The sequence below is a fragment of the Haliaeetus leucocephalus genome, unplaced genomic scaffold (assembly GCF_000737465.1).
Source record: "Haliaeetus leucocephalus isolate CR32 unplaced genomic scaffold, Haliaeetus_leucocephalus-4.0 Scaffold517, whole genome shotgun sequence".
Classification (NCBI taxonomy): Eukaryota; Metazoa; Chordata; class Aves; order Accipitriformes; family Accipitridae; genus Haliaeetus; species Haliaeetus leucocephalus.
In genome coordinates this window covers 2,254,628-2,280,671 of record NW_010972953.1, presented here as the reverse complement: position 1 = coordinate 2,280,671, position 26,044 = coordinate 2,254,628, and the positions used below count along the sequence as shown (strand labels likewise).

Below are 26,044 nucleotides of genomic sequence, written 5' to 3'. Positions count from 1 at the left end.
CAGCAGCTCCTTGCACCTCGCTAACCTTCAGTGTCCCAGGCAGTATTTGTGTGACCCGCTGCTTAGCGATGACCAAAACGGGTCTCGACTTTGACAATTCCTTCCTTACATCCAGGTAAATATTATATGGAGCCTGGCAAAAAATTTTTAGTTCCACTGTTCCCCCTGCAAAGCTCCACGAAGGTAGGCAATATCTAACGGTTTCCAAATGTTTATTATTCTTACCAGCAGTATAGTCAATTGAAAATAGATATGACCTGTTTTGGCCTGAAAACTTGGTGAGATGCAGTGAATACAAAATGTCTTAAGTTTTCCCTGTTTATCAACTGACAGTAAATTTATACTGTCGGTTTTACAAAACCCAATCTAAGGAACAGAAATACTACCTCTCAACCAAAATCAACACACCACCAGAGAAACACAAGCATAATTCAGTCCCCAGAACCAGGAGGACAGCCCCTGACTCCAGGTCTTTTAAGATAACAACTCCAATCACAGGGCACAAGAGCCAGTTAAGGGCTGTGGAACTGTAGCCAAAAGAGCCAATTATAAACTCATTTTAAAGGATTTGTGACTCTGATTAAACCTTTGCTCTGGTCTGAAATTTACTGTAGCACAAAATGTCTCTGCAAATGCAGGGTTGGTTTTGGTTTTTTTTTTCATTCTCTGTAAAAGAAACAACAGAACAAATTATAGGGAAAAGAAATCACTTTGAAGTTCTCAGATTAAAAATAATAGTCTCTCCTTAAGCGTTTAAATACCTTTAAAATTAAGCTGCTTTTAAACTCAAATTGTACAGCTTGTGAGTCCATAAAGTAAATCAGTGTCTGCAGTCACATAAAAATAACTGTTATAACAACCAACTTGTTTCAATTAAGGGACTCACGTGCTGGCCACGTGCGAGATGTTCACGAGGATCTGGGAGTGAGTAACTGGAGTCTGGCTTTTATGATGCAGATGATCCCTGCTCGGTCACTGGCTTGGCAGGGAATAGTCTGATGGACTGGGAGGCACAAGCCCTGAACTCCGTTCTATTTTATGGGAACTGAAAGTCTTCCCGGGCCTGGGCAGCAGCAGCGCTGCAAACCCAAGCAGTGAGGCGTTAGTAGAAGTGGGTGTGGGAAACATAAAACTAGAACAAGAAAAATCAGGTACAATGGCAAACACTTAAGTCACGTAAATAAACGCATCCCTTGCTTGCAGCAGAATTGTTAGAGCTTCTGGGTTTAGCAAGCACCAAATTGACCCAGTGGTCTCCAACAACACGGAACCAAAGGCAAAGACAAGGCACAGAGAAGATTCTGCCCTGCAAGTGCACTGCCAATGAAGTTAGCTGAGAACGGGGTCCCAGTTATGCCTTTTTTAAAGCCTGTTCTGTTCTCCAAGGACTAAATTCATTCCGTTTCAGCGGCTACTGCTCTGACTCAGGGTCACTCTGTTCCACTACTCTCTACTGAAGGATGAGAAGAAACGTTGCAGGAATGCTGAAAAGAGCTGGGAGAAGCTTGTTGCAATGCATTACACAGCAGTTTAACACAGCGACAGCTGGGAAAGCAGATCGCTAAGACTGTTGCAAGAGAAAGGATGCGTACGTATGTGTATGTATGTGTATGCACACTCCCACCAACACAGCCCAGCATCTAAATACATTTCAACATCTTCCACAAAACGTAAGAGAAAAGTACATCTTTCTTTGTTCGTCTCCTCCTTTCATTGCAGTGGTAAATAAACAACTCGCCTGAACTACAGGGACAAGAAAGGAGAGGTTTTCCTGACATGTAAGTTGGCTGTCTACCAGCTTATTATATCTGTACAACGTCCTCTATCTATCCTCTCCTCTCACCCTAACCTCTAACTGGATTTGGAGATTTCCTGCATCCAACCAGCTGCCCGGGTGAAGCTCTCCTAGCCCAGAAAGCTCCACAAGCACAAGAAGGGTGATTCCGCCTGGGAGCAAAGCACCGCCGCCGGCAGCCGCAGCCCAGCACCCTGCCCAAGGAGAGGGATCCCACCCTGTGCTGCAGCTCATTTCTAACCAGCTCCTGGAGAACAACCTTGAAGGAAGGATACCAGCAGTGGGATGAAAACACAAAACCAAACACAGTATGAACAGACTCCTTTCACTGGTATGGAAAAGTCTCTTTCTTTAAACACTCAACTTCTTTTCTCCGAATCTCATCCTCACCTTTCCAGCACAACCTGATAGGTAAGAAGAGCTGAAACTCTTGTCAAAGGCCTGGAGACCTATAATTTTTCACTACAAGTAGCTGTATTTACAGAGCAGCTCACGGTTTGATCTTCTAACATTCATTACCTGCAGCTAAGGGTAGAATTTCTGAAGAAGCTCATATGCTTCAGACTGCTAAATCTAGGACCAGCTTTCCAGAGAGCTCAATATCCAGCTTCTCCTAGTGTGACAAACATGGTCCAGTTCAAGATGGTCAGATCCAGGGCTGAATTCTTTGGATGATCCAAAACTGCATCCCACTGAACTGCTGTAAGGGATGTGCTGTTTCCTGTACTACTGAATTAGCCACAGCAGGATCTTTTACAGGACAAGGGACAACCCCCCCTGCCCAGACTTATGGAGACATATCCCTTCCATTTGAAAATACTCCATGTTTTTTCAAGCCGTGCTTCGCTTGGTCAGAAGACTTTCTTCTGATGTCGGCATAAAAGCACACAGGATATCAGAGTTGCACTTTCTCATATGAAAGACTATCAGTTTGCTGTGTTGTGCTTAGCTTAGCTACAGGATAATGCAGTGTCTCATCGGAGAGCTGAATCCAAGGCAGAGTGGATTAATGAAGAGTGGATTGCTGCTACTCAACAGAATACTTTTCACAGCATGTGATGGTTCCCTTAATGCACTGTGCTGTTCATTGACAAGTTTATTTGCTGTAATACAAATGGTATTTGCCAAATTGGCTCATGATAGCTCCTGTCGTGCTGATATCCAGTATGACGAGACAGTTATATAAGAGTGCATAAAGTTACATAAAGGGTTTATACCCTTTGTGCTTACCCCAGGCAGATAGTGAACGGATCAGGAGAAATTACCTCCCACCCTTGTACATAAAACTTGCTCTCTAATCATCAGTGATGCATTTTCTTGAAATTTTCCTCCAAGACAAAAGATTGGCCTGTGCTACAAGGGAGATTGGACTAAATAGATCTGCACTTTGCCTCTATACTGGCAATACTCCTAGCCAGTGGGGAAATTGGAGCTGCAGAACTAGGACAGAGCTGGGAACCGAGAGCCCGAGTTCTGTCCCACGTCTGGAAGTGATTACTACATGCTTCCATTTCCCCATCTGTAAAATGTCACATAGATAGTGATCCAGCACCGCAACAAAAAAATAAGGCTGAAAGTACTATCGAGTACCAAACATTACCGTAGTGGTGTCAGCGGCAGGTCACCTTTCCTCCACGTGGCATAACTAGCACTACCAGGTACCCAAACGCCAGCTAACTTTCCAGAGGATACTGCCACAAAGGCCTGAAAGCAAAGGTAACGCCTGGCACAGGCTCTCTGATCTGTGGCTTTGATACGGGACTATCTTTCCTCTTAATCCTCTCCATTTTAAAGGGATTAAGAGATGCAACACCAAAAACCTCTGCGTCTTGTCTAGAGACATCTGGGTGGCGGCAAGAACGGCAACTGGCCAAGCACGTGAGTACCCATCATCACCAAGAGCACTGACCACCGTCCTCCAGACCATCCTTAAAGCCACTCTAAGCTAAAGGCTTCTCACCTTTTCCATGTGATGTTTCTATTGTCCATGTGCAGTTCAAGTTATTGGGATAAAAATCAGGGAAGCCTGGGGATAAGATGGTACCACTGGAACCACGAATGTAACCTCCACACAGAGCTGGAAAAAAGAAGAAAGAATTCAATAATTCAAAACTCATCATCAGCTGGAAGAATATCAGTTCTTCTGAATGTCAAAGCAAAGCCCAACCCATCAAAATCAAACAACATACACAGATCAGATATCATTGTGAACTTCACAATTGCTGCTTTGCTTTTGCAGTAGATTTGCACATTAAGTGCTTGCCATCTCCTGCAGATGTTATCTTCTGCGCTCCTTACCCTCACAGCTGGGCAGTGGCCGGCTCCACTGGAAGTTTGGCTCACACTCCAGGGCTTCGTTGTCACTCAGGGTGTAGCCTGAATCGCAGCTGAATGTCACCAGCGCTCCCACGTAGAAATCGTTCCCGTGGCGCTGGCCATTTACCGGGATCCCCGGATCCAAGCAGTGGTCTGACTGGAGCTTCACAGCTGTGGCAAACAAACCCACCCGTGTCAGACCACTCAGTGGCTGTGGAGCCTGCTGCAAGGTGCAGTGATTAGCCTGGGCGAAAGTTCAACTCCTCCTCTGAGCTCACTCAAAGTCCTACCAGTTATCCCCAAAGTAAGAGGATGAAATGGACAGAGGAACTCAACTCTGCCTCCTAAAATCACTAATATCCTGCAGATGCTAAAATAACAATAAAAAACTCTACAAACAAGCAAGATGGTCAAAAAGCAGAAACTGCTACTTCACTCGCAGTAGCTTCCCATTCTCCAATCACTGTAATAGCACTAACTGCCTGGCAAAGGGGAGAACCGAGTCCAATGGGCCTCTGATTGAGTCCATTGTGCTGCCGGAGAGCGCATAATTACATTAATAACTTGCACTTACTTTCATATCGGATCTGAAAGCCTATGTCGGAGTGGCTTTTGTCAGTGGTGAAGAGGAGGTAGAGGTAGTTGCTGGTGCTGATGAGGAACTGGGGCACCTGAGTCCCGTCATAGACACCTATCAGCGGGGAAGAATAGGACCGGCCATCTCGCACTTCCAGGGTGTCGTAATTCACCTCTGTCTTAAACCTGAAAGGGACACGAGAATACATCAGTGAAAAACCAGCATGGCTAATTTTTCTTCATTACAGCCCTGAATGTGGTCTAATGACTAGAAAGCAGCACGGACCATGGGGCAATATGTGGGTCTGTTTCTACTGCCTGGCCTTCGGCCGGCTGAGCATCTTACTGGGAACACGTCATCCCCCTCCTTCGCAGTCTGGTTTCCTTCTGATCCTTCTCCTGCTTCATCTGCTGACACCGAACAGTCTTTGCAGCAACAACTGTCTTACACTACATGAGCAATCACCTCTCAGACATACGGACTCGGGTTCAAGAACGCACAGCCCTCCTCAAACAGTGAAATCCAGGGCAAGTCAAGAGACTCAGCACTCCCGAGTCAGGGCCAGATCCTCACTGCTGCTTCTCCCCGGCAGGCTGAGCACGTGGGAGCTCAGCCTCCGAAAACGTGTCCTACGTGCGTCTAAAATAGCACCGCAAGTTAGCAGGAGTTAGTCAAAACAAGAAGGGAAAAATCACCATTTTCCACCTTTTCTTCTTGAACATTAGGTAAATTTTAATGTCTTGTCAGGAGTTAATTAAAAAAAAAAAAAAAAAAAAGAACGAGAAAGAGAAGGAGAGAACCTCGCTGCCAAACACAACACTGAGCAGTTCGTTCGTTCCCTTTTCCTCCGGGGGCGGCTACAGCTCCACACTGCTGGAACCACCAAAAACAACCGCGAAGAGGAAACTTTTGAGAAGCCCAAGGCAAGTACCTGTCAAACGTGATCTTGATGGGGTAGCCCGGCTGAGCCTCGATGACCCACGCACAGCTCAGGGAGTCCTTGTAGAAGCCAGGCCAGCCGGGGGACAGGATGGTTCCGCTGGGCGACGTCAGGTGGCCCCCGCATGGTGCTGGGGACAAGAAAAACGACATGATTTAGGTGAAGAGCATCACAGAAGCTGTGGCACAACTGGACATGCTCCTCCCTGCCAGGCGGTATTGTCCTGCCGTGCAACAGCTTTCACGCGTTACTGTTTCTCACGTGTTAAAAATAATCAGAACCAGATGAAATAACAATGCTAGCTGGTAAGAAACTGCCTTTTTTAGCTTAAACTGAAGCTGCAGCAGCCTGCTACTGTATCTGTGGGAGTCAGTAGCCTGACCTCGTGCAGTGGCTCTAAGGGGACAGGGTATAATAATAATTATTAGATACAAAACCAGAGAAAACTGCAAGGTCAGTTTGCATTTCAGTAGCTGCAGGTGCCAGAAAATCATTCATATCTGTCGTAATTGAGTCATGTCTTTTCCCCCGCAAGGGACATCACAAGACTATGGCATTTATTCCACACTGTGGTCCCTTGCGCCATCAGCAGAAGCTGAAGGCATATTATTATCTTTTCCGGAAAAAGGACACTGGATCTGATGGACCAGAGGTACAAAATCCTATAGCCCTAGATAACTGCAGCGTATTGTCCTCTACAAAAAACCAAACGGGATGGAAAAGCGTGTCTGTTGCTGCGAGGTTGCGTTCCCCCTGCTCAGCGCTTTGCAGAATTCTTCACCAGGTGTTTCTTCATGTCCTGCTGAGCCAAGTCCCCAGTGCCGGTCACGCACGTCTCGCGTGACCACGTCACCGTCGCAGCCTCCGGGAGCTCCCCCGGGGCAGACCAAGCCTGTCGTCCCACGACCCTCGCTGCCGGTTGAGTCCGAGGAGACCGAGGGGTCCCCGCTCCGCCAAAGCACCCAGCTAGGGCCAGCCGCGGCGTGAATTTCGCGCAAGGGCTACGCAACGTCCTACTTGATATGCCCTTAAATACCTACGCCAGTCTGGGCCCAAAACCTTCGCTGCTCATCTGAAGGATGCCAGATGAAAGTCGATTGATCTCAACTGGATCCGAACCAATTATTTTTGAACAAGAGGCTCCTTTCTGCCCCAAAGCTACATAATTTCCTGTCAGGACTTCTATCCATCTTTCAACTCTTTTTTTAGGTCTCTTTCCTTCCCATTAATTTTTTCAAGTGCTAAACAGTACTTTAGATCTATATACTTCCTCCTTGTTTAAAAAGGCTAATTAAAATGTACACTTAACCGAGTGCATACTGAAGGGTGAGTCAAAGAAATCACCACTGCGATCACAGAGAAAAAAGCACAAGTTAACGGCATAAGGTTATCAAAGCTTTCAAAGACAAAAAAGTGTATCATTTCATGTGTAATTCCCTTCTACGCTTACAAATACATAAACTTAAAGGCTCGTGCTTGTGAAAATAATGGAAACCCTGAATCAAACCTACAGACATCTTATTGTCTGCTGCTTACAAAAGAAAAATTATACAGGAATATAAAGAAGTCCCGCTTCTTATTATATAAAAGTTATTGAACACAACTGATACCTCCTCCTTTTAATCTGAAAGACAATGGACTAGACTGTGCAATTTCTGCTGCTCATCCACTTGAACAATGCAAGACCAATTACTGAAATTATTTCTCAATATTGCAGTACTATTTCTCAATATCACAGTACTTGTTATTCAAATTGCTGTAAATACTAGCGCAGGGCATCACTTCCCTGAGAACAGAGGGCAGAAGAAGACTTTTCACTTCTAATAAGCTCTTTCTTCACATCTCTTCTCCATAGTAGAAGCTTTAAAGGACTAGGAAAAAGCTTTGAAATCTGTATTAAAGCCTTTAATTCAATCCATCTCCCACATTTCCAGGTTGCCTATAGCTGTTCCATAGCTGTTGTCGCAAAGAGATGTAAAAGCAAGATTTCTGGCTCCCGACCGCCAGAGTCCATTAGATGGGACTGATGCACCACACTGACAGAGACACGCCAAGGGTATGTGTGTGTATGAAAGTTTGCAGCAACAAGTACACTTTTCACAGTAAAGATCTGTACCTTTGGCTTCTTTTTTATGTAAGTATTAAATGTTTTACAGGCATCAAAAATCAGGACAGAAGAAATATCACCATGTATCTTCCATTCTCTGTTCTTTAATTCCCTTCATGACAAGAGTAGCAGGGAAGCTTTTAGTCATCAGTAAATCAAAGCCTTTTATTATTGTTATTAGAAAAACACCTGTTGTAACAAGAACTGAGCTAATAAAAATAATCCCCATCATTCATTTCACAGAAAATTAGAAACCAAACTGAGTTCAGTGCTCAGCGATTATTGGACTGACACTTCCTCCCAAGCAAACTCTTCTCTGCAGACAACACCTTCTAGACCTGTGTAAAACCCTGGCCATAACTGAGAAGTTGAGGGTTAGAACTAACGTCCAATAGCCCTTCAGCTCTCAACAACAAAAAGCTCTGCCTATATAATGGCAAAAGGCCTCCCATAAGGCCAGCACTGTATACCTTCACTATGGGTTATCCGACCAAAAGCTTGATAGACAAAACTATTATCCTTTTTCCCCAAAAGGCTGCAAACCCCAGGGGATCATCCGCCTTCCAGGGTGCACGAGCAAAGTAGTAGGAAAGACGATAAAATTTACCTTCACATCTGAGTACTGCATTGTTCCAGACCACATTTCCTTCCTTCAAAATGCAGGTGATGGTTTCTGAGCCATGGGTCCTAATGAAGCCCTCATCGCAAAGGAAGGACACCGAGCTGCCAAGCTGGAGGCTGTCACCAAATCGCTTTCCATTCACAGGCACGCCAGGGTCAGGGCACTCGTTATGCCTAAATGCTGAGAGGGAAAAATAAGAGAATAGTGAAAAACTTGCTTCCCCTGCCTCTGTCCAATTAAAAAATAAGCACGTCAGACTGCAAACTTAGGAATTAAACAATAGTTTCATGTCTTTCCTATGGAGACAACAGCACTTGATCTTGCCCCTGGACAGCAAACCTTCCGCACAGGGAAGACCAAACAGCACAGACTTGAATTTGGCCCACGATCATCCCAGCAAAGCTACCGTGTTCTGCACAGACAAGCCAACTTGTGGCAGAAATCACATCACCACCTCTTCTCTAAACTGCTGAGACAGCCAACTACCGTTCAAGTCACTTAAATTCTTCTGTTCCCTGTCCCTACTGCAAGCGTTCATTTGTAACCTGAGAGAGGAAGGATGAGATTAAAACCATTTGCACCCAAGAGGTGCTGAGACGCAGCAGTAAAAGGGGCCAGAAAAGAGCCGCACAACCAAATTACCATCTCAGCTGTCTTTCACATACGAAAATACACAAATGCTCAAAATAGAGAAAGATTTTTAAAAACTCTAAAAGTACCGCAGTGCACGCCTCTGCATGGAGGGACATAAGTTAACATTTTAGGGAAAAAACGAAAGCTTTAAGGCCCTGTGGTTAAAAGTAAGGGTCCTCTCAGCACGTTCTGTGATTGACTGCCATATAGTCCCCGACCTTGCTTGTCATCATTACTAGGATAAAATGAAGGACACAGAGCAATTACCTTTCTAGGTGTTGCAAAGTCGCATGTGGAATTGCACAGACACGTAGCTCTGTTTAAAGGCCTGCCCTTTTCCAGCAGTTAAAACCTAGGCCAGGCAACCAATCAGAAAGTAAGTCTATAGCCTTAATTCCCCATTAAGTGCATAATTATGTACTGTATCTTCATATGCTGGGAGGTGGTCTTCAGAGATGAGCAGCATATGAAAGATTAAAGCCTCCAGATTAATTACACACACATGCTTTTAGTACCTTTAATGCACCTGACCAAATTCAGATGAGTTCTGGCTTTCTTACAGAGCATCATTACTCTTATAAAACCTTGTTAAATACACTGTTAAAGGGGAAAACACAGGCTGAATCTGTTCCTTGTGCTCTGGTATCTGTCCCTTGTAGCAATATGTTGTCTCCTCTCTCATACCTGAACTGAAGGGAAGGATAGCAAGGTGTCTGAGCAAGACTCAGGAGCTCCCTTTTGGTAGTTCTAGCAATCAGAACAGATTAACTCATGCATACTTAAGAGTCATTTACAACAATAAAAAATTTGCTTTAAAAACGTCTTCATACATGGAACAGCCGCAACTCCCAACACAGGTATGTAATGCATCGGAGATGCATACTGGAGGGCACTGCCAGCGTTTCTGGATGAGGTGATGAGGTATCTCCCTATTTACGGTATCTAGGACTCAATCCTGGGTATGTGATACTACCATACACAAGCTACTTCATCTGATGAGCCTTCAGCCCGCTGTAGTGTGGCAAATGGTATCTTAAGACCTCTGATTTTTTCTTTTTTTTTTTTAAATTGAGGATTTGCAATCATAGCTAGAAAAGCTATTAAATTAGCTGTGCCACTAAAGGCTGTTATAATAAAGTCATTTATCAGTTCTGCTGAATAGGTTTAATAACGTTCTTTAGAAAATTATAGGACAATATGAGGATAAAATTACTATAGCATTCATTTGAGATTTGAAGACTGGACTTATGTGAAGCCAAATGTATCTGTGGAAGTTTCAAGGCTTTCTATTATAAGACGTTGCTACATGTTTTCCCTTATCTTCAAAGTCTTGCATGCTTTTAGGTGTCAGCAAACGATGATAATATTGACTGATGAACACAACCATCTGAGATCTAATAGTTCTCCCTGATTGCACCAAGCTGTCCTCAAAGCACTGTCTCACCTCAGTGAGCAGAATGGAGGCACGGCAAGAGAGAGCCGAAAGCCCACGTAACACAGCAGCCTGCGGGCTGGGGAGAGCACAGAAACCCCGGCTGCTCCACGGACAGATAATCCGGGGCCCAACTGATTCTTTCACACCACTGGATGAGACTTAAAATTCACAGCCAGAAAGAACTCGTGCAATCAGCTCTAAGCCTGACACCGATCCTTAATTACCCACCTGCAAATCTGACGTAATCCCCAATTTTCAGACTCACGCTGGAATTGCAATGGCGTTAGTGAGATCAAACTCTGGCCCGCTCGTCTCCAACGAGAATTTTGAGCTTGAAATGAAAACCACAAGGAAGGATCGGGCACTTACTGGTGAAGGTTATGTTGAAGCCTCTCTTCTCCATGGAGTGGTCGGTCTGGAACTCCAGCCGGGCTACGTGACCGCTGCTGGTCAGAGAGGAGGGGATCTGGTTTCCTGAGAAGGTCCCCAGCACTGGAGATTCAGCAGTCCCACCGTCCTTCACAGCTAGGAAATCAAACTGAGGCTCCACATCAAAATCATTGAAAGCCAAGTGAATTCGGCTCTCGGGTTTAGCTATAATTAACCAAACACAGTGCAAGCTGCTTCCGTATTCTTCAGGGTAATTTGGTGACAGCACAATCCCAGATGGGGTGGTGAAGTTGAAAAAGCAGGAAACTGCAATAAGAAATCACCATCAATCATGCAGCATGGTGCTCCTACAAACTGCTCTGTCATGTTTCCCCCTTCCCCTTATCCCTTGAGCTGGGTGATTCCTGCAAATTCCCAACTGCTCTGCTTCTCAGAGACGATTAAAGAAAGGAAGGGCTCAGTGCTCCATTCACTGCTAGATGTCAGTGATTTATTTGCATGGGGAAGAAGTGACTTCAAAGCGGTCTCCAGTCCCGGTTTTGGTTGATTTGCAATTTTCCAGCCTAGCACAGTACTGCCCCTTTTTCCAATAGTGCACTTCCTTACGTTTGTGTAGGCTTTGCGCCATGCACAGCGGAGCACGGGTTTCTTTTACCGCAGGAAGAAAATGTCACTCAGCCAGGTGGGGATTTGGTATTTTGCAGGTGAACTCCCCTGCATATCCCCAAGAGGAAGCCTACTATCAAATGTGTGACTACAGCTAGTGCAAAATCAAATTAGCATTAAACAAGTTAGACTTCGTGGCAGCGTCTTCTGTCGTGGCCACAACTCGGCACAACCTACCAAACCTGAGGTAAGGCATCAACTCGGCTCCTACCCCAGGCAGACCTCCAGGCTCCCCTGCTGCTATCCGTACCCAAGCTTTTTAGTCTGAAGCGCTGGGTAAACTGCAGATGCAATTCTGAGCGCAGCGCAGACGCTTCAGGGTTTGCTTAAAAAAATCTGCACTTCTAGCTTACCTTTCTATTTGCTAAATGCACTTCTCACCCACGCTCCTCAACAGATGTGACTGCACCCAGGCAGTCCCGCTGCATTTATACAAACTCCTTGCATTCAGACTGCCCATCCCGTATTAAGCATTTGTAGGATCCAGCAATAAAACGTCAGCTCCTTTGAGAAGGAGCCCTGTAAGTCAATTTGCCTTTGTCTATCTCCTCAGGCAGCTGTTTACACCTGTGCCAAATGAGCACTGAAAAATGGAGGCTGCTGTTTGGTTTTGGTAGTGACTTTGCTGCACTGGGCAAGGAACAGCCCAAGAACATTCCCAAGCTTCCCCCAAGTGCCAGGGGCTTGGGACAACTCGGAGCAAGCGCTGGCAGGCTGCGGTCTGCAGCCCAGGTGTAAGGGAAGCTCCCCTTCCCATTACAAATAAATCACTGACTTCTGCTGGGGTAGCAAGTTACCAAAAAGAGGCATCAAACTAGATTGCCATTCCCACGAAAATAATTCAAACCAGTCTTAAAGTGAAGTTGAGGGGAAGAGTGCATATGAAAAAAAAATCTTTAGCTCTCAAGGATTTTCAATATATACTGTATTTCAGCTGACAAGGTCCATTAATTTGAAAAAGCAAGGCTGCCTTTTAAGTGGTACCTACCCATGTTTTTGATATTTTATGTATGTACGCTTTACTAATCTTTTTCCCCACCATCACCCTTGGTAAAATCCATCACTTGGAACATACATCTCACTAATTCCTGGCAAAAGGACATTGCACAGAGGATGAGACTGGTTTTAGTTTGGCATTTATACGATTACTTGGTTCAATGCTCACCCTTCCCTCGGTCTTCCTTCAACACTTAATGGTTTCGCATCAAAGTAAGATGGACGTTACCATGACGTTATCAAGGCTAAGAGCTACACAATCTATTTCCTGCTCTCAGCAATGAAGAGAACAGATTAAAGAGAAAACAAACTGCAAAATATCCTCAGGATTTTATTCTTTACTAGATGCTAAAATATCTAGTGATGCTGTCAAATAATTCTGTCAGCATAAGCTTGGTGTAATCTGCCTAGGAATAGTTATTGAAAATAAATGCATTCGCACACAGAGAAACATCTTTGCAGTAGGAACCCCTCACAGGATCTACGTATCTCCTATAAATTTTTAAATCCAAAGTGGTAAATTAGCATTCATACAGGACCTAAAGTATCACACAGCCAGCAACAGAGAGGTACAGTTGCTAGCACAGCTATTATGGCACAGCGCTGGTGGCTCATTTCAGGAAAAAACAACAACAAAGAACTTGCTGACAAAAGAAAGAAAAGCAGAGTGAGGGAAGAATATAAAATTAAACTTTGCTGGATAAAACAAAATGACAGATTAAAAAGTAACAGATAAAAAACCCCCAAAAGTCTCCACCGCAGGGAAGTAAATGACAATTTCAATTTTTCCATAAAATAACGAGTGTAGGAGACAGCCAGGTTGGAGGCTGTAGGACAAAGGCCACTGCCCCACGTCCCAAGCCCACGGCCGGGCACCAGTACGAGCTCTCCTGGGTGCAGTGGGGAGCTCGGCTTCGCCTCCCAGAGTCACGTGCAACCCAAGAAGCGACAACTGATCCAGAAGGTTTGCTAACGAGATCATGGCGTCTGTGATACAAAGATTTTCTTTATCTTTTTAAGCAGGAAAGGTTTTTCTTCAGCGTGAAAGGAGGTTTTTGGTCTGGGGCTGCACTGGATAGGGTTGGCACCGGGATCCACGTCAGCCTCTCGGCTTTCTCAGAAGTGCTTTGCTGGACACTTGGAAAAAAGCAGAAGCTGTTTAACAGTAAGTCACAGACAGTGAAACGTGCTATCAGAACGAAGATGATAGAACCCAAGAAAGGTGGAAGACAGCCGAGCGCTACCTGTCTCGTGCTGTTTTGCGCATCCGAGACAGTCAGGAACAAAGTGCCCCCAAGGAGCGAGCAGTCATTCGAAACATGACAGACAGACAGAGGTCAGCCCTGCTGCCTGCAGCCTGTCCGTCAGGATCGCTGAGTTAGGAACATCCGTGACTCTGAGGCCTCGCGCTAAGAGATTGAAATTAATATTTATTAGCGTTGTTCTTAAATGTTATGAGAGGACATTTCGTTATGTCCATAGCTTAGGTTCAAATTTATAAGCCTACGCTGACCTTTGTCAATAATTATTATTACTGATCAAGTACTGCAAAAGCAATCAGAAAAATCCCTTTATTAGATACAGCAGAATAAATCACAGCAAAACTCAGTAGAAACAGTACCTACCAACGCCAGTGAGACTCATGTCACTAACGAATGAGTACAAGGTATTTATTCAAGTAATCACAAACATTATCAAGATTCTGCCTTAATTTAGAGCAGTGAAACAGTGAAGAAAGAGCTCATTGCTTCTTGTCTTAAAAAGTCGATGGGGACACATGGCTGTGGCACGAGGGCACTGCCCCACGGTCCCAGCGAGCGATGCTCACGGCCGAGCTGAACACGGAGGCATCTGACAGTTATTCACCAGCACAGCGGCTTGTTTCTGCGCTTCCAGCCAGGAGCAATTTCAGCATTTGTCTGGTCAGTCTAAGCACAACTTGCTTCTCTCTTCTTCTGCCTTCAAAAGATCCTGCCTCCTCCCAGACCACCTCGCTTCTCCTGCGAGGTATGCCTGGTGGCCCCAGACACTCCATCTCCGCTCATCCCGCACGCGAGAATCCAGGGCTGATCCCGGGGAGAGGGTGCACCTGCAATGCATGGGAATGGGAAAGGCACCAGGTTCAGGAGCTGAAAACGAAGCAGGGAATCACTGTAATAATTTCCGTCTCCATGGAAACAATAAAAAAAAAAATCCTGACTTCTCTCTCAGCTTTTAGGTATCATTCCAACCGACTCTGACCACTTGGGAGAGAGCTTGAAGACAGTAATGGATTTTCTGCCTTACCTTTCTTTTTTAAGAAGATCCCTCCTCTAGGCATAGCTTGCTGATGGACTGGAAAAAATAGGACCTCAGCAGGAGCCTGGTTAATAACCGGCATGCCTCACTCGGGAAGCGTACGTCCCGAATAGGTAACAGTGCTGGAAGCTCAGGGCACTGTTCAAGCTGCGAAGCAAAGTGCTTTATATTTTGTATTTTCCTCTTTCTGTATCTGCTGTTTCAATAAACACATCTGCATCACAATGCATTTTCTGTCTTAAAACCCTGAGGCACCAACAGGGCAAGTGGGAGGTGAGGGAAAGGAGTCTAAAGCAAATATTAACTGGGAGAACTTTTTTGTATTTCGGAGCAACGAACTCTTCAGCTTTCTCTGATGGAATAGCTGTCACTGCCGGCACGCAGCTAACCGGGGGCGGGAGAGCAAGTATGTTAAGAAGAATAAAAAATAGGCAGGTTTTGGGGACCAGATCTTGAGGAAAATATCATCGGTGAACTTAAAATAGACTGTACAGGAGCCTCTATGCACACAGAAGAGTGCTACAATACCAAAGCGGGTTTCACTTCTACCCACTCAAAACTGGAGCAGTGATTGGTTACCGGGAATAAGATAAGTTTCTTAAACTTACTGGAAGATGCTGATCCCCACTAGGACACTGTTGGGCTGCTTGTCTGCCAGGTTTTCTGCAGCCATCTGTTATTCAGGAGGTGCTCCAAGGCTTCTGCACGAAGACAAGATCCTTTCCTGTGTGCCTGTTTATTTTGAACGGAACTCTCTCCCTCCCTGCAGTCTCTCTCGGGAATCGGTGGCGGTGTCCACAAGATGACGGAATTTTAATTGCCGCGTATTAGCAAAAGCCCCAAAGCAGTCTAGTGGTCTTATGTACCTTTGCCGTTTTGCTCCTTCGTGGTTTAGCAGAGCATCCTTCCTCCGCTGCAGCACTCTGAGCCGTCTGCCAGCGGCTGCAACACATTTGTCTCCTGCAGGCTGGAAGCTGCAACAGGCTGGGACTTGACTCGACTCTCCACAGAGTCCCACGGTCTCGGCACACTGAGAGCACGAAGGATGGCTGCCGTCACGCTAGAAAGGGCAAGGCACCCCTGAAGCGCGTAACTGCAGTTGGGGTGACGGCAGCTGCGCCCCAGTGATTAAGCACAGCAGAGGGTGCGTGGGCAGGTTCAGCCACACGTGAAGCTCTGCTTGCGGGGGGCGAGAGAGACTTAAACTTGCACGCATCGACTCCACCTGCAATTGGAAATGACCCATCGAAACTTTCTCCAACACCAACCCCAACAGTAAAATAAGGCAGGCATAAGGGAACTTTCTCTGCAGACCAGATTGAAGATGGCAACATAATGCACAACACATTCTTGTTTTCTGGATACAGAGAAAGGGGAAGGGGACAGAGACAATCTCCTTGCCTGATAAAAGCAGTAAGCGTCATTTCAGATTCAGACTCACGTGAAGAGCAGCAACCTGTCATGCTGAGCAATTGCTGTCAGGAATACGGACAGATGCCTTGGCACAGGACAGCTCATTTACAGCAGCATGAAACCCTATCAGGGTAACAGTTCAACTGATTCAATCAGTAAAATAACAAGCATGGAGACAACCCAATAAACTGCATCCTCCCGATCAGCACCGAGAGTGCAGCTGGGAGCACCTCTGGCGAGCTGCGTGCATGGCGATGTGGCCCCACACCACCGTGAAAATCTCCGCTCCAGCTCTCCCCACGTGCAGGCTCTCTCTGCAGGAGCAGCATCCCTGCTGAGCACACGAGAGCTGGCCACATCTGCTGGAACGCCACCCCAACCTCATCTCGCTCCCTCCAGCCTTATCACTGCAACCTTCTTGCTGAACCAGGCTGACTGCACCAGTAGCCCAAGCCCCTAACAATTTGTTAGAAACCGAGAGAACACACGGAGCAGCACCCTGCTGCTTCTGGCTCTACAACTGCAGGACAAAACTCACTGAGAAAGTAACACTGTGGAGAAAACCGGCTCTGGTTGGACCCAGGTGGACGTCAGCTTTCCTTAGACTTAGACACCAAGGGAAACTTCGCAACTCAATTGACAAGTGGCACGATGGGAGACGTGCAGCTTATTTGAGACAACTCTCAAGGAAGAGCAGAAGGGACCGGTTAAGCAGCCCCCTTATAAAGTCACAGAAAGGGAAATGGAAAATTTTCATATAGGTTACAACAAAAAAACTCCTGGGAAGTCAGAGGGGGACAATTATAACTCAATTCATTGTCGTTAAGAAGGTGCTTAAGTGCATCTCTGCCCAGCACTTAAGCACGTATGTCTACTTAAGCCAACATTTATATCTCAGTGCTTTGCTAAACTAGGGCTGCAGTGCAGAACAAGGGTTTTGAGGGAAAGTGCCCTGCTTAAAATTAAGAAGGGAATGGTCTTACATGGCTGCAACTGTGAAACAAGGTTGTTAACAAAAGCTACAAATCCCGCATGTATATAGAGATCATGGTAATCCTGCCTTCATTTAATTTGCTTCCCTTACTGCCAGAGAAAGACTGGATCTCAGCAGCTCAGGGGAACAGGCTGAAGATAAGAAGCATTTCACCACCGATTTGCTGCCCTGACCCCAACTCAGATGGAGGGCAAGCAGAAGGTGTTAATGGGTCCTGAAGGACACACATCTGTTGCACAAATGCAGAAACCATCCGAGCCCTGGAAGTGGCCTCAGCAGGCAACGAGCCCGTTTCTTGGCAGGCTTTCAGCTGCACAAACCCAGGATGCGACCAGCTGCTTTGCAGAGGTCAGAGTTGACGTGTTTTGGTAGGTTAAGGTTAGCTATCAGTTCCCTTTCCCAGCTTGTCTGGCAAAGATAATTAGAGCGTCTCTCTGTCATTAGATCAGGAAAATCGTATCAGGGTGCTTCATAAAAGCATCAGTCAAAAAAATAAAAAACCCCACACAGCAAAACAGCTTGGAAAAAAAAAAATCAGTAGAATCCCTACATTTCTTCCAAAGTCCACTAAAAGCAACTGCGTCTATAAGCAGATAAACAAGTCCAACGTTAACTAGAAAAAGGAAACCTGTTTACAGCTGGAAGGAGAAACACTTTGTGAGTTAACATGAACTGTTCCATCAGCACTGCAAAAAGCGAGAGGAATTAAGAATAAAAGAAAGAATATGAAGAGCATACAATGGATTGGGTTTCGTCAGAAGAATGGCAGCCTATGCTACAGTTCAAATGTCTAAAAAACTCCCTTATAATGAAAAAAGTATCAATTCCTTTAAAAGAAAATTTTCTGGAATTTCCAATTGATCCTTTATTGTCCAATAATTCTTTATTCTGATCATCTTAAACATCCACCTCCTTAATACAGATGACAAAACAATTCTTGGTTCCTACAGATGTCCAGAAAGGAGTAACCAATCTCAATTTATGAGTGTTTAGGTATGGAGAACCCATCACTGCCTTCAGCAGGCTGCTCCAAGGATTAACAACTCTGTTAAAAAGCTGTTATTTTTAAAAAGGCAAACTATGCTTTTATTGCTGCTAACCTAAGAGACACTTTTCTCCAAATTACTCTTCACAGGGAAGGTTCCGTAGGTTGCTGTGAATAGTGGGCAGGAAAAGAAGAAAAGAGAAGGAAGAAAGAAAGAGAAAAGAAAATAATGACCAATTGACAATTTAACTTAGAGCTAAATGAAAAACTCGTCAAGCGATATGAAATTACATGGTTCTGTTCAGTACATTACTGGGAAAAACATCTATTGCGCTTTGCATTTCCAGCTACTAATCCTGAATGTTTGTACCAGACAGTGCACACGAAAGGTCAGCCACTCAGCTCAGAACTACAATTCGCAATCTTTACAAAGAGGAGCTAAGATTATTTAGCAGGTATAATAGGCCAATATGGCATTAACAAAAAAAGGAGTAATTACCACTAAAGAGAAGAGAGATTTTTATACTGCTATTAAAGAAAATCAGATGTTCAAAAGTCTGGAAAAACGCACAAAATCATAATGCCTCCAAAGAGGACAACTGCGTTAGTGCTGTCCACCCACGTGGAATGACAGTGGATCCTGGGCTGTGCCGACCTCCGACTGGAGCCAACTCGGCGACAAATTTCAACAACGCAAAGGATTTCGGTGGTGCTCAGCTCGGTCTGAGAAAGTCAATGCCCTATTCGCAACAAGACAGCACATATCTCCAGCGTTAGTGGGTAGAGCGCTGCTTCTTCCCAGCGTTCCTGCATGTCACGGCAACCGTAAGCTAATGGGAGAGGAGAAATGGGCTGTGGTTGAGGTTTTCAAGTGAACAAGAAGGGAAGAAAGCATAACATCTGCTCCAAAGCCAGAGAAGGGAACACACAATTTAACATAATCTCAATTGGAAATGCTTTGGGAAATGCCTTCTGCTCTGTTCAGAGGAATATTATGCATGACTAGTGCTCTAAGCAGGTCTATAATACAAAGAGAATTTACAATAACACAACAAAGAAAGTCACTGGAAACTAACGAAGATCCTAGCAGAAGATCAGAGTAAGACCCCTGTAACGACTATCGGATCAATGGATGTAAAGCATCTGGAGGAGCCCAGAAGTACTCTGAAACAGCAAAACTCAAATTACAGCCTCTCCATTTAAACATACACATGCATATACACATACACACATGCGCACATATTTATGCCCAGCCTTTGTGGGGTTGCAGTCAAGTGACGCCAAACAAATACCCCTCAGTTCAGTGCAGAAACCTCCACCCCCAGGTTTGCTTGATGCACTGCAATCAGAATATACATACTGTTTTATTTCACTGTGCTTTATTTACCTTTAGAACACACATGACGGGTCCAGAAAACTTGAAGTTTGCAAGCCTGAGACCAATGACCTAAACTTGTACCAGAAAGTAAGTTGTTTTCAGAAATGACTCTCCCAGAGCAACTGGCAGAGGATAGTTAGAACAAGGCAAAAACTTTGTCTTTATTCAGTGCTATGGTTACAAATAACATATACTGTCATGACAGCTTATGCCATAATTATCTATCACGTAAAATGACAGCACTGCTTGGCGCAAGTCAACCATTCAGCTAAAGGTGGAGGACTGAAAACTCCGGAGTTGTAGGTCGCGGGCTCACAGGGGCAGGGCTGCAGGCAGGAGGACGAGGAGAGAAGGGAAGGGAAGCTGCTGGAGAGGAATAGCAAAGAACCTTGTAAGTTTTACTGAAGTGCTGCAGAAACCCTCCACCCGCGCTATCCCCCTGCAGCGGGGATGTGAGCACTACCTTTCCGTGGCAAGGAAACATAAACCTTGCGAAACAAATTTTGGTCATAGAAAATGTTTTGTAGCAGGGCCTTCCACTGCAATAGTTCACATAAAATCAGATAATGAGTTTTTCCCTACTATAACAGGAGTATGTTTAAACAGTAATTCCAACCATGTATTTGAAAGTTATGACACTACTGAAACGCCCTGCTCCCCGAGTATGTCTATCCAGACTTTCATCATCATTCTCCCTGCAGTAACTGAACAACTCACCGGCTTCCCGTTATAGCTGTAATTATGGGCTGGTTCCCCATTCATAAGCTTAATAATCTCCTCAGCCACAGGTTAAGTGCAGACTTCAGTTTGACTATTATATCCCTTATGAGTTCCTACCATCAGAGCACAAACTTCATCTAAGTAGCACAACGATTTTCCTTCGGTAACATTTATCCGCATGACATCTCCTAAGCCCATTTTGCTGTCCTTCAAGACTTCAAGAAAACTGAACATAGCTCCGTATGAAAGCAACGGCTCGGGTTATCCTCGGTTATGAGAACTGCCTTAGCCTTTGACAGATATCACAGCTCTGTGACTTTGAAAATGCGAGTGTCAAGAGCGAGCAACGGTAACTACGAAGCTGATTCGAGCACTACGAGGTGCTGCAGAATAGGGAGAAAGAGAGGTCTTCAGTACCCAGTCATCACTGACACCCAGACACCCACGTTGCCAGAAGCAGACACCAAGCTCAGAGCACAGACAGATGGATGATTGCACTATCCCATCCCGCTACAGTACTACAGGTTCCCGGGCTCCAGTGTAGTCGTTTCAGGTATCTCAGCTCATCAGAGATAATCTGAATATACGCAGCAAGGCCAGGGATACCTTGCTTAGTAAGGGATTTGCAGGAGACACGTGCTAAGAAGGTCTTGCAAAGTTTCTCAAGTGCCCTACGTGCTCACCCTGGATAGTTAAGGGATGCAATGACAACAAAGAGGATGAAGATGGAAGGTCTGTTATCATGAAGGCACAGACAGTCACAAATTAAGAACCCATTGCAATAAGCAGATGCATTACTTAAATGGTTTGTGTTGCTCTGTCATCGAAGCCCCAGGAAATGAGTTCTCCACAATAAATTCTGTCTGCTCATAAATCATTTGCTCAGGACAGCAGGATGCACCATAGCACACTGTTTAATCTCCGTCTGCATTTGTCACGGATTTGCAGCCAGAATCAGAAGCACTGAATTGTTTGCATATTCCAACCAGCAGCACATAAATCAGGTTACCTTATTTTCCCACCTCATGCCCAATACATTTAATGGTCTCCCAACATTTACAGAGAGTTGTTACTAATCCCACTACAGATTTCATGCCAGGTTACACATTTTGTCATGTAACCTCTTCTGATTCATGCACACTAATATGATGCCATCTAGAATAAAGGCAGGGGAGTAAAGGTGTAGAGAGGGCTATGAAATACTTTTTCCACTACCTACACGTTGCCTTGTTGATTGAGAAATATCCAAAGCTGGAGGGCTGCAGAGAACAGAATACAATGGAATTACTGTAACTAAAAGATTCATGCCTGTGCTATGCTTTGCATGGACTGCTGATTGGGCCTTCATTTGATGCCAGTATCTACCTACAAAAAAATAATCCTACTTTACTGGAAAGTCTCCTTTCTATACTACTGTGATCCAGTCCTCTCATACTGGGCACTAACTATGGGTTTAGTCTCACTGCAAACCATCAGCAAGAACCTCAACCAAGCCATCAGCTGTTCAAATTCATCTGAACTTCTGGGAAACGAAAAAAAAAAAGAAAAAGACACCCAACTCTGATGCTAAGCACAGAAACGGTTTAACATTCCCCACTTGAAAGATAACCAGGAAAACTCCATTTTCCTCATCAGCATTTTCAGCTGATTTGCTTACAGAGAAAACCAAGTAGGAAGGGAGTCATGGCATCTGGAAAAGGCAAAACTCACAAAGTAATTGCTTCCTTTCCCCAAATAGACATTCTCAAACGCTCGGAGCTTAAATTAGTGTTTGAAAAGAAAGGCACTTACTTGAAACTGGTTTCCCGCATTCTCCCCTACCTTGCCAGTGTAAGGACACTAAAGCCCCTGCTTCTCCCACAGGTCCTGAAGAACCCAGATCCAGCTCCAACGTAACGAGGGTTGCCCCCCCCAGCTGTGTAACCTCTCTGGTACAGATCAACTCCCCACACACTACAAATGACCATTTTGGACTGGAGTATCTAACACCAGCATACCTATTTATCTGCACAGTGAATACCCACTTCTAAAAAAGAACATTTCTGTTTTCTCTCTATCCATTTTCCACACACTTTTGTCCTCTGTTGCTCAACTGAATTTTCCTTCCCTATTTTTTTGTTTGATTCAGTCTCACTCCCCTAAACCATAGTATCTGTTCAAAAGGCACAAACTTTAACATACCCAACTAAATAGAGATGAGACAAAAAGAAGAGTTTGCTTGTCACCAATTGGGGAAAACATATATACTTTTGTGCATTTTGGTAATGCCCAAATACAACACTGTTTCGGAGTGAAGGTTCGGTCAAAATAAAGCAGATTGCCCAATGCGTCTTCAAAGGTCAGTGAGACCATTAAAACCCAATGGGGACTGTGCACGTAACGCCCATTTACATCTGAAAATTTGATCCTTAGTCACTACTGAGAGCATAATATCCTACTTCTGCTGAGAACTCATGCAACAATTTAAAAATTGAGGTCCAGCAGCAGGGAGCCTGAATATTGTCAGATAATGAAGGAAAATTAAATGGCCAAAAATAGAATCAAGTTTTAAATTATTTTTTTTGTGCGTGTCCGTGTCCATGCCTCCTGTCTCAGACACCAAAGCCCTACTTTCTCTCCAGAAGGGATTCTGAACCAGAATGCTGGGAGGACAGAGGGGTAGAGCAGAGAGAGCACACGGTCCCAGCACAAACCCAAATCTCCATCTGGACGCCAGTCCCTGCTGCACAGCCCTTCCCAGCTGAGAGAAGAGCCAAACCAAACTCTCCCCACAGCTTCGGTTAAGTGAAGCTGCAGCTTGGTGCCATCTCTGCCACCACAAGAACTTGTCCTATGCCAGGTACCAAGCACAGAGCACAAACACACTGGTTACGTGACCACCTCACCATACAACGAAGACATTTTAGAGCCGTCTCCTCACTGACTTACAAACACAAACTGGTTTCTGAGCAGACCACTGGCTACTCTTTTGGCAGGTAATTGTTTTCTGTCCCTTCAACTCAAAGGCAGGCTGGCACTCAAACTTCAAACTGTCCCCGTGGCGAAACGTGGATCCTTCTCTCCTGCCGTAGGCTGGGATCCCAGGATCACCGCAGCTCCCTTGGTCAATCTCTGGAGGGGAAAAAAAAAATAAAAAAATAAAGAAAACAAAAGTTGCATGGGGGAAGGCTCTGACACCGAGCTGGTGCAATACCTGGCATACATCTGCGCCACGTGCTGCTTGTCAGCGTTCTGGCAAAGACATCGCATCCCCGCATCGCCAGCGGCGCAGAACGCAGCCGAGATCTCTGTCCTAACACACAAATTTTACCACTGTCACTGAAAGGCCCTCCCTAACAACCTCTCCTAACTGCTTCCTCATCCTTAAATTAATCACTACTAAATGGAAAATACAGCGATACCCAAGGAGATCCTACTCTGCATCTGCTTCAAGAACTTCTTTTGAAGCAGACAGACCCCATCTCACTAAACGGGACCAGGCCTTCAACTCCTTCGGCAAAGAGGATACAGTCGGGATGAATTTGCTGGATTGCCACGTCTGTCGTCTCTCCCTTCCCTTCCCACCCCCATTTCAATTTCTGCGTGTGGTCCCGAAGCAGACAGCTGACACCTTGTTGCACAGAAACATATAGTTAATCTCTTGCTGCACATGTATTTTGACTTCAAATAAATCATGGACGCAATTTTCTGTTATCTTCTGCTCTGTACAATTTCATTTCAAAGGGCCCCCTGGTCTGTATCACTATTAGCTACAAAACGCCATTCCTTTACAGCCTCCTTAGCGCTCCCACATTATTTATCTGCTTCACATTCATCTCGTCTTCCACGTTCTCTCGTTTTTATCCCCATCATCTATGATCAGCCCCGCTGTCCTTTCTCCCCATTTTCAATTTCTTACACCAAATTGGAAACTTCTTTTATGACATTTTCTTTACAGAGGAAAAATCACATAATCTGAGATTTGCATTACTCCATCTAATATTCCAGTTTGGTTTGAATAACAACAAGCACCTCATTACTATTCTGACTTCAGGCAACTTCTATTCAAAATACACCTGTATCTAAGTCACAACAAGCACCTAGCTGCTGCTGCTGTATGCATCTTGAACTAAAAAGTCACTGCCAGGTAATGAAGCATCCCCAAAATAATTTAACATAAATTAATATTAATGTTAAAGTTTTCATGGAATCGGTTTCTTTTTTTGCCTGTCAGTGAAAAGAGTTTGGCAGGATTTACGTATCTTCCTGCAGACTTTGAAAACCCCAATGTTTAAGAATTGTACTTCCATATAAAAAGGACAAATAAAACAGAACAGTTTGGATATTAAAATAGCACTGAACTGTACATTACTCTCCAAAAAAAGGCAGGAGACAAATAGTGCAAATCATGAAACAAAATTCAGTTTTAAAACTCAAGAAATAGTGACAAGATCAAAGGGTAGCATGCTTATTTTAAATATGTATCATTACGTCCTGACAGAGACACGGGAAACTGATAACGCTTTCTGCTACGAGTCAACAGCCTTTAAAAGTTAATTTTTGTTACTCCTTTCCTTCCCACACCTTGAAGTCTTGAAATACAGCATTAGCACGTAACACTGATGGCAAGCTGTCCCGCAGGGTGCCTTTCACCCAGCGTCTCCAGTTCCTGCTATCACCGGAGCCTGCGATGTTGGGTGCCCTGGGGAAGGAAACAATGTGTGTCCCAGTACCACGCCGGTTCCTGACATTTGGTCAGAACGAGATGGACACTAACACGTGTCACTCCAGCCACCTCTTAAAACAAAGCGTTAAGTCATCTCCCAGCCCACCGACACGCGGAGCAGAACCGCCAGCACTTCTCAGGCTGCGCCTCCACGTTCAGAGGCTCTTCTTCCACTGGGAAGCAACAAAGCTCTTCGACACACAGACACGCACCATATTCCTGCCCACGCCAGACTCCAGCGAGGGAGGGAGCCCTGTCCTCCGAAGCTCAGGTCCAGCAAGGCTAAGGTTTCATCGCCAACCCGAAGAGCTTCCCTCTGCACGCATCGGGAGGGACGGTGGCCGCAGGACCTCCACCGAGGGGCTGCAGACAGCCGTGCCGAGCAGCTCCAGCTACCGCAGAAGCCAAAGGGAGCTACGAGTGTTCAGAATATTCATTGCTTTTGTAAAATGAGGACGTGCTCAGGCTACCAGATACTCAGAAAAAAATGCAGCCAAGCAAAGAAAAATAACTCCCTTTCGACCCTCTGCTGAGAAAGAATAAAGGTAACAGAGATGCTCTCGAGGACTGAGTGAATGCCCGCCCGCCCTCCCTCCCAGGGCTCCCCCCTCACTTGTGAGCTTGGGTAGTCCTTTTCTGTCACCCTGAATGAACCCAGCTGGAACATTTTTACAGAGAGAGTGAAATCACAGGTTTAAGAATGGGAGAGAAATGAAGAATTAGAGCTCATGTTTTCCACTATGCACACGATCTCCATGTTAGCAGCATGCAAACAAAGCTAGCACATTTTATTACAGCAGCGGGGTCAGAAAATGAAATTTCTGTCCTGAGAAAATCCCCTGGTTCCTACATTTCTTTTCATACAGAGTAAAATTCATGAAATATTTAGCTGAGCAGAAATTCCAAAAATGAGTGATTCAGAAATATCAAAACATGTTACTTCAATAAGACTGAAACATTTCTCCTGATGAATGTTTAAGTAAAATCACTTCCACATTAGAATAATAAAAGTCAAAACTAAACAAGAACATCTAAATCAAGTGTTTTGACATTATTTAAATGAAACAAGTTGAC

At 44.9% G+C, this 26,044-nt stretch overlaps 1 protein-coding gene across 1 annotated transcript in view; it reads right to left on the bottom strand.

Annotated features, from left to right (window-relative positions):
• Nucleotides 1-26,044, bottom strand: part of CSMD2 (CUB and Sushi multiple domains 2) — a 307,074-nt gene that overhangs the window by 107,052 nt on the left and 173,978 nt on the right. Inside the window, exons 13-19 of the mRNA XM_010576319.1 lie at nucleotides 23,194-23,376; nucleotides 10,795-11,121; nucleotides 8,343-8,537; nucleotides 5,620-5,758; nucleotides 4,686-4,873; nucleotides 4,094-4,282; nucleotides 3,756-3,872 (exon numbers count right to left, since the gene is read on the bottom strand). Of these exons, the coding sequence (XP_010574621.1) occupies nucleotides 3,756-3,872; nucleotides 4,094-4,282; nucleotides 4,686-4,873; nucleotides 5,620-5,758; nucleotides 8,343-8,537; nucleotides 10,795-11,121; nucleotides 23,194-23,376 (1,338 nt within the window). The remainder of the gene's footprint in view (nucleotides 1-3,755; nucleotides 3,873-4,093; nucleotides 4,283-4,685; nucleotides 4,874-5,619; nucleotides 5,759-8,342; nucleotides 8,538-10,794; nucleotides 11,122-23,193; nucleotides 23,377-26,044) is intronic.